At 38.7% G+C, this 9,413-nt stretch overlaps 1 protein-coding gene across 2 annotated transcripts in view; it reads right to left on the bottom strand.

Moving 5' to 3' along the window:
* Nucleotides 1-9,413, bottom strand: part of Whsc1l1 (Wolf-Hirschhorn syndrome candidate 1-like 1) — a 121,027-nt gene that overhangs the window by 90,410 nt on the left and 21,204 nt on the right. For both annotated transcript variants that reach the window (XM_013025388.1, XM_013025387.1), the window contains exon 2: nt 959-1,677. In XM_013025388.1, coding sequence (XP_012880842.1) covers nt 959-1,633 — 675 coding nt within the window. In that variant the 5' untranslated portion in view covers nt 1,634-1,677. The remainder of the gene's footprint in view (nt 1-958; nt 1,678-9,413) is intronic.

Below are 9,413 nucleotides of genomic sequence, written 5' to 3' on the forward strand. Positions count from 1 at the left end.
TGTACTAGATATAAAAATCAGGAAAGTCATAAAAATAAACACATTACTTTCCCAATCAATGTCTAAGAAAAATTCATACCATGAACTCTTCATTCAAAAGTTGATTTTTTTTTTTTTTGCCAGTCATGGGCTTGAACTCAGGGCCTGGGCACTGTTCCGGAGCTTCTTTTGCTCAAGGCTAGCACTCTTCCACTTGAGCTACAATGCCACTTCCCGCTTATTCTGTTTATGTGGTCCTGAGGAATCAAACCCAGGGCTTCATGCATGCTAGGCAAGCACTCTACCACTAAGCCATATTCCCAGCCTCCAAAAAAAATTTCTCTTTGCCTTTGGCCAAGCCTTGATGGCTCACAACTATAATACTATCTATTCAGGAGGTTAAGACCTGAGAATTTCAGGGGGGTGGGGAGGGGGGATGGGAAAGGATGGGAAGGGGAAACAAAGGAGGAGGCAACAATGCTTGATAAGAAATATACTCATTATCTTGCCCATGTAATTTTAACCCCTCTATACAGTATTTTCACAATTAAAAAAAAAAATCTGAGAATTGTAGTTTGAAGCTAGCAGGGCAGAAAAGTCCAGAGGAAAAAGCTGGAAGTGGAGGTGTGGCTTAAGTAGTATCACTAGCTCCTCAGTTAAGCCCTAGTACGGGCACAAAACAAAACAAAAAACAAGGAGTTTGTTAAAAAAGTAAAAATAACTGAGGCTCTTAAGCAAAGAAGCATACATAAGATTCTTGGTGTGTCAATGTGCTTTAAGAATATTTCTTCATTCCAATGATGTCCATTCATTTAGTCAACAAATATGTACTCATAACCAATTCTAATATCCCAAGCGCCTTCTAGTGATTACACATCAGTAGAAATACTCACATTTGAATAGATAAAAACTTAAAAAAATCTTTGATTTCCAGTAAACACAAAAAATTAAAACTTCTCAAAAAGATGTTTCAACTTACATTTTGTTCCTCTGGTTCTAATTTGGGAATTTTGTGAGCCTTGCGCTCTTCAGATCTGGCTGAGTCATGCTTGTTGCTTTTTTTCCTTTTTTCCTTTCTGCTTTCATGCTTTGACTTTGTGTGCTCACTTGCCTGTACTTCATTTAAAAGGTCTCCACAAAGAGAAGACTCGAACAATTCCCTGCCATTCTGGATAGTTTTGGTTATTTTTAGTTTAATTTCAGGTGAGCCAGTCTTCTTTGGAATCACAGTTTGTGGTACCGAAGGAGGGGGTGGTGGCTGTGGAGGGGAAGGTTTTTCCAGAATTTCATGTGGTCTTGTGTTTGGAATTTCTGAATGGTAATAGTCAGTGGGACTAAAGTTTCTAACTGCACCAAAACCATTGGCTGACCCATTGGGATACTGATTATATGGTTGGTATTTGGTTTGAGTGTCATACATGCTGATCGATGGTGGGTAGCCATTTGTGAGTGGAGGAAGGTCTTCTGTTGTAGGTGGATACTGAAAGCCTTGTTGCAAGGTAGCTTCATACGGTGTCTGGCCACCATCTTCAACAATGTCACTGTTGTTATCAAAGGCATCCTCCTGACGGATGTTGGCGGAGTCAATGAGTTGAGGTGGTTGCTGAATTGTGTTTCCCATGATCCCTTGCATGAAAGAGAAAGAGAAATCCATTGTTCTGCTCCAGCATCCTTAACTTTCCCTTTCTCTCACCGGGCCTAAAATTAGAAAAGTGCAGATTAAAAAGTATTAATATTTTGAACCTAATTGTCATATTTAGATATAAACAAACATTAAATAGTTATAAAAGTAGATAGCCTACATAATTTTGACACGTAAGTATATTTTATCCTTTGGGTTTTTTTTGTTTTGTTTGTGACATGGTTGTAATATTGTAGCTCAAGTTGGCCCTGAACTCAAGATCCTATAGCATTCACTCTGCTGGAATTATAGAAGTAGATCATGATGTCTGGAAAAATTCCTGATTATTGTCACAACTTTAACAACTAACTTTTATCCTTTTTGTAAAAGGGCAAGATAGTCTTGACATTCTTTTCTATTTTCTAAAATAGTTTCCCAAGAATTTCCTTTAAATTCATTCATGTTTTGTCCAGTTCTTTATATTATCACAAAAACAAAATCTTATTTCAAATACTTTACTTACAAGAGTAAAAAGTCCTATTTCCCAAGGGAAGGGAGAAAGAGGAGGAAAGGGGAGAAAACAAGAAAAAAAAAAAAAAGACATACAGAGAACCCAGAAGAGCAAACACATAAAAGATTCTTCAGACTGTATTTTAGTGCATGTATGTATACCTATAGGATAACAGATTTGAAGTGTTCATGGATGCTGAAAAACTTTTCTACCGGCTATATGGTATTCATCTACACTCATAACAATTGTGTCTAAGGATGCCCAATTCTCTACATGTGTCCAAGAATCTATTTGTTTTTAATGAATAGCATTTACAAGAGAATTATCTGAAGGTACTTATAAAATGCACATTTCAGGGTCAGGCATGGTGGTGTAAACTTGTAATACCAGCTTGGAAAGACAGAGATTGGAAAGATAGTGGTCCAAGGCCAGCCCAGGCAAAAAAGTTTTAGCAAGATGTCCATCTCAACAAATAAAATGGGTGTGTCCTGTGCACCTATAATGCCAATGACATGGAAGGCCATAGGTAGGAAGAATGTGGTTGAAGGCCAGCCCTCATCAAAACATAGGAGACTATCTGAAAATTTGAGATTATCTGAAAAATTAAAGCAAATGGACTAGAGGCATGGTTCAAATGGTAGAGTACCTGGCTAGTAAACATAAGGCCTAAAGTTCAATCCCCAGTATGGCCAAAATATAAATAAGAACCTAACAAAATGCATGTTTCAGGGTCCATCTCTTAAAGATTCTAATTTAATGTAATTGGCAGTGGGGCCCATAGTATGAGCATTTCATTTTTATTGTGTCAATCCTGGGGCTGAAACTCAGGGCCTGGATGCTGTCTCTAAGCTGTTTTTGCTCAAGGCCAGAACTCTACCACTTTGAGCCACAGCTCCACTTCTGGTTTTTAGGTAGTTAATTGGATATAAGAGTTTCACAGACTTTTTTGCCCAGGATGGCTCTGAACTGATCTCAGCCTACACTCAGGCTAAGAAGATTACAGGTATGGGCCAGCACATCTGGTAGTATGAGTATTTTTAAGTCAGCTGATTCTGACGGACATTCTTCATTAGATCATTGCACTATAATCTTTGTATTTATCTTTGCATTATAACCTTACAATTACTGCAACCCTCTAAGATGATATCTGAAGATACTATTGTTATGTAGTAATATAATAATGTAAACATAAGGCTTGACAAGTCCACATCTCAAAATAAAAGATTAATGAACATGCTGTGTGCCAATGTATCATAAGGCTTGACAAGTCCATATCTCAAAATAAAAGATTAATGAACATGCTGTGTGGCAGTGGCTCATGTCTGTAATCCTAGCTACTCAGGAGGCTAAAATCTAAAGATCACGGTTTGAAGCCAGCCCCAGCAGTAAAATCCATGAGATTCTTTACTCCAGTTAACCACTGAAAAGCTGGAAGTAGAGCTATGGCTCAAGTGGTAGAGTGTTAGCTAGTTGGGGGGTGTAGAATAACCCTGCTACTCAGGAGATCTGAGATCTGAGAATCATGATTCAAAGCCAGCCTCAGCAGGACAGTCCATGAGCTTACCTTAAGTGGTACTGTGCTAGCCTTGAGCACAAAAGCTCAGGGACAGTGTTGAGGCTCTGAATTCAAGCCCCAGGAGTCTCACAGAAAAAAAAATAAAATTAATGAATGCTCTGTACATTATTTTACTATTTCATCTAGAAAGCTGTAGAGCAAGGGGGAGAATAGTTTTTTACTAGTGTACCAACTTCAATGAACTAACGGTAGCTATCCTGAATACTGTGCAGGATTCTAAAGCTACATACCACCATTTCAATTCTATGACTACTAATGTCTACCACCTTGGTTTTTAAGTATGATTTGCCACAATGATAAAGCAAGTAATCCAAAACAGCAAAGGGAATATGGAAATAAATGCTGAGAGTACACTTTCCAAAGTGTATCCATCCAATCATACAATTATTATTTCTTCTGTTGTGAGCAAACACAGATTTCTAAGTTATAAAATTCCAAGTAAGAATACACAGAAAAATCAAACTACCAGTATTTCTATATTGGGGAAGCTGAGAGGTAGGGAACAGACAGCATGCTCATTTCTTAGCATCTCCTATGGTCCAGGTATTTTATTTATTTATTTATTGCAGTCCTGGGGCTTGAACTCAGGTCTAGGCACTGTCCCTGTGCCTCTTCTGTGATCAAGGCTAGCACGCTACCACTTGTGCCACAGCATCACTTCTGGCTTTCTGTTTATGTGGTACTAAGGAATGGAACCCAGGGCCTCATGCATGCTAGGCAAGCACTCTACCACTAAGCCACATTCCCAGCTTATTTTATTTATTTTTTGTGCCAGTCATAGGGCTACAACTCAGGGCCTTGGTGCTGTCCTTGAGCTTTTTTAACTCAAGACCATTTGAGCCATAGTGTTTGGGGAGTTAAAGTTAATTGGAGATATATCTCACAGACTTTCTTGCCTGGGTTGTCTTTGAACCTAATCCTCAGATCTCAGCCTCCTGAGGAGCTAGGATTATAGGAATGAGCCACCAGCAACAGGCTTTAGGTACTTTATATATTATTTGACAATCCACAAAGGAAGCACTATGATTCCTGGTATATAAGTTAAAAAGTACACAAAGCTCAGGGGAAGAACTGGACTTTGCATAAGAAGAAGTCTGACTCTAAAGTACATGATTTTCTAGCACTATACCATTTCTGCTCCCTCAGCTATTAGCCTCTAGAAGATTCATTTGCTTTGTTCATGTGCTTTATTTCTTGACAACTGTCGAAATAACCACTCTAATAGCTACTATGAACATTCACATAGCACTTTACATGTAATCCTCCCAACATTTTGCAGGTATATATTATCTCTTATTACAGTCAGGGTACTAGAGGCACAGCAAGGTTAGAAAAATAAACATAGTTCTTAATCAATTGACTAGGCTTCATCAGCTCAGCAGTCAAGTTCACCCATCCTCCTAGCCAGCGTGCCACAGTTGCTGACAACCTTGATACATGTTAGAAATCATTACATATAAACAAATTACAAACTGAATCATTATCCTAATCTGACTCTTTGCAAAAGTATATAGCTCATAGCAACAGATATAAAAAGGGAATGTTTAAAATTCTGCTAACACACATGGTGCAACTGTTCAGGCAGAACTTAAGTTTTCATTTATATTTCCAATTTTAAGGCACATGAAAGACTGACAACAAGATGCATTTTTGGTTTCCCTAACTGTCATATACAAGATCAGTTTCCAGACAAGTCCCAAATAAGTTTTCCAAACACCTGTAGAGACTAGTTTCTGATACTTTTGATTAAGTTCCAAACACAGCCTTTTAGAAGTTTAATGCTGGGGCTGGGAAAATGGCTCAGTGGTAGAGTGTGTGCCATGTATGAGGCCCTGAGTTCAATTTCTCAGCACCACATATGCAGAAAAAAGCCAGAAGTGGCACTGTGGCTCAAGTGGTAGAGAGCTGGCCTTGAGCTAGGGACAGTGCCCAGGCCCAGAGTTCAGGCCCTATGACGGACCAAAAAAAAAAAAAAAGTTTAATGTCCCCTCCTTTACTTTTCATTTTACTTTAAACTAAGGTAAGAAACAACATGACCATCTTAACAATTACAAGAAGGATTCCAATTAAGAGTATTTTCATATTTGGGGTGGTACTAAGGATGAAGCCCAGGGACCTCAGAAATGCTAAGCACAAGCTCTACCTGAGCTGCACTTTCAGCCCTAGATGTATTTTTACTGAATATATGTATTTTACACTGAATATCTGAGACACTGACTTTCCTGAGACTATCAAACTTCAGTAATTAAGCTTGAAGAATCAACTGAGTTCTAATCTTGTGCTTTCCCCTCCCCGCCCCCCTCAATCTCATTGCCAGAATGTAACTGACAACTAAAAGATAAGTATATTTTTGAGTCACACAATGAAAACTGTAGCCTGTCCTTCACTTAACTTCCCTTTTAGACCACCCAGATTTGTCACTGCTTATGCTGTTTATTTATTTTTGGGTCGGTCGTGGGGCTTGAACTCTGGGCCTGGGCCTGGGCGCTGTCCCTCAGCTCTTCAGCTCAAGGCTAGCGCTCTACCACTTGAGCCACAGCACCACTTCTGGCTTTTTTTCTTTTTGCTTATGTGGTGCTGAGGAATCGAACCCAGGGCCTCATGCATGCAAGGCAAGCGCTCTACTACTGAGCCACCTTCCCAGCCCCTGGGACAAATTTTTGTCAGAGAAATAGAAACAAAATTGCAAACAGAAGTGGTTCTTCCATTTGACTTTAAGTTATCTTATCCCTAGAAAGAATATATACAGAACAGATCACAAGATTTTATTATTTTTCCCAAATAAAATACTTTTAATGACATCCAAGTGTTATATATTAATAGCTATAGCTATCTTAAAAAGTTTTAGCCATTGTAACATGGCAGTATTACTATTTCTGACTAAATTGTAGGCATTTTCTCATTTTCTCTCCATTTATATATATATATATATATATATATATTTTTTTTTTTTGCCAGTTCTAGGGCTTGAACTCAGGGCCTAAGCACTGCCCCTGAACTTTTTGCTCAAGGCTAGTGCTCTATCACTTAAACTACAGCACACTTCCAGCTTTTTCTTTTTATGTGGTACTGAGGAATTGAACCCAGGGCTTCATGCATGTTAAGCAAACACTCTACCACTAAGCCACATTCCCAGCCCCTAAAATCATAGGGCTTGAACTCTGGGTCTGGGTATTGTCCCTCACCTCTTCAGCTCAAGGCTAGTGCTCTACCACTTGAGCCACAGCACACTTCTGGTTTTCTGGTGGTTTATTGGAGATAAGAGTCTCAAGGACTTTTTCTGCCCTGGCTGGCTTTGAACTGCAATCCTCATATCTCAGCCTCCTGCGTAGCTATGATTACAGGTGTGAGCCACCAGCACCTGGCCTTACTCAAATTCTTATAGTAAGACAAAGACTTAGACTTTTCAGACTTTTAAGATATTGTACGCAGCCAGGCAAATCCAGGCAAAAAATTATTGACAAAACCTTTATCTCAAAAATCAGTGTGTGCTGGGTGCTTGTGGCTCATACCAACATTCAGGAGGCTGAGATCTGAGGATCACGCTTCAAAGCCAGCCTAGGAAAGCAAGTCCATGAAATTCTTATCTCTGATTAACTACCAGAAAATAGGGAATGTAGCTATGGCTCAAAATGGTAGAGCACTAGCCTTGTGCAAAAAAGCTCAAGGACAACGCCCAGGCCCTGAGTTCAAGACCCATGACCAACAATAACAAAGAAAAAAGACATTATATGACCATACCTCTATAGACATGTAATACATTTTTAGTTTTCTGTGGCTTTTTAAATAAAAATTGGAAGATGTCAAAATTATGAAGTTACTGACCAAACAGCAAATCATTTAAGGAGGTTTACAAACATTCTGGTTGAGGCTGAATGAAAGCTTACAGTTATGACTTAGGGAAAGTCATTTTTTTTAATGGCTTTTCAATAATTACACTAATAAAAGATTTTTTACAAAGGGTTTGCAGACTTTTACTATGTGAATAAATGCTCTATATTAGTGTTCTATAATGTTCTATATAACCATATCTGGGTATGTTGACTTAAAAGTATTTTCCAAGATAGCCATTTAAAAAGAATTTGAAGCTGCTAATTTCTGGATTAAAATGGAAAAATCTGCTTTTCTAAAAAATAAAACAATTCAGAAGATAATATATTTCCTTTATACTAGCATTTTATTTTATTCACTTTCCATCAAGATATACTGTAAATCATGTGTTTTTCTTTGGATTTTGAGACAGGGTTCTCATTATGTTGCCAAGCTCATATCCAACAACTATATTCAACTGATCCAAAGTATTTTAACCTCTAGAGTAGCCAGTACTTCTGGCATGCAACCAGCCTTGGGGCCTCCCTCCCTTCACTTTTATAGTTACTGACAATGTGCATTGAAACAAAGTGGTTTTACTCCATTTAGATACAAGAAACTCAAAATGTATGAGCAGAAGATACTCTTACTAAACTGGATTTGCTATGTGATGTTTATTCATTAAGCAACTTTGCAAGAACACAGGCGGGACCATTGCACATAAATGAACAAGAAGTAAAAGGCAAGTCTGAGGCTTAAGCAATTAAAAAAAACCAATGAAACAGAAAAAAACATTGGGGACTTTTTGTCTTCATTAGGTATGATTTTATTTTATTTCTGTTTTGTTTGGTTAGTACTGGGTTTGAACTTAGGGCCCTGTTCTTGCTAGCCAGGCACTCTTATCACTTGAGCCACATCCACAGCTACTGTTGTGCTATTTGTTTATATCTATCTATCTATCTATCTATCTAACTATATTTGGTCAATAGTGCCTAGTTTTCATCCACATTGAAAGTCTAGATTTCTGAACTTCCCAAAGTCCAGAATTTGTTTGATGAATCTTCATCCTCATTGCATTTTCTGGATAACTGCTCAGAAATAATATGGGCATATTCCTTTGGCCAAAACAGCCTGTTAAACTTAGTCTCAATGCCTACATATGGAGTTCCTCTCTCCTTTAAAGTTCTACATCTTCATGAGTGCCCAAAGACATGCTTTTTGAAGTTCAATGGACCTATGCACTTGTCTATGTTGGTGACAGAATGACCCTTCTTGCCACCCTTCTTTGGAAAGATTAAGGTATGAGCCACCAGCACCAAGCAAGAATTTCTTTTTTGAGATAGTCTCTCACTGTAGCTAACCTGGAACTCAAGATCCTCCTACCCCACCCCCACCCCCAACCCCCAGTGCTGGGATTACAGGTGGGCTACTATACCTTCAGGTTTTCTTAAATACATAAGAGTAAAGATATGCTTCCATAATAAAGCAAGTATTTATTAAACAGGCACTGAAACTAAGCACTAAAGTTCTAAGAGTGAAAATACAGACAATTCAGATGTAACCACACAGCTTACAATAGTACTGGATAAAGGCCACAAAGGGAAAGTGCTGGGGATGAGGCTCAAAAGTCACTGCTGGTCAGATTCATGCATTCTTCATTCATACTGAGTGCCAGTATCAAGTCCTAATCACTAGAGCTAAGAGATAAACAAGACAGAAAGGACAAATGTCCTAGACAACAGGAAAATATCCAGAGTCAAGAGGCTGAAGTCTAAGGGGACAGGAAGAAGATGTGGGTACCTCAAGAATTTCCAGGCTTGGGGCTGGGAAGATGGCTCAGTGGTAGAGCGCGTGCCTTGCATGCCTGAGGCCCTGGGTTCGATTCCTCAGCACCACATAAGCAAAAAGAAAAAAGC

This window comes from Dipodomys ordii, unplaced genomic scaffold (assembly GCF_000151885.1).
Source record: "Dipodomys ordii isolate 6190 unplaced genomic scaffold, Dord_2.0 Scaffold4, whole genome shotgun sequence".
Lineage (NCBI taxonomy): Eukaryota > Metazoa > Chordata > Mammalia > Rodentia > Heteromyidae > Dipodomys > Dipodomys ordii.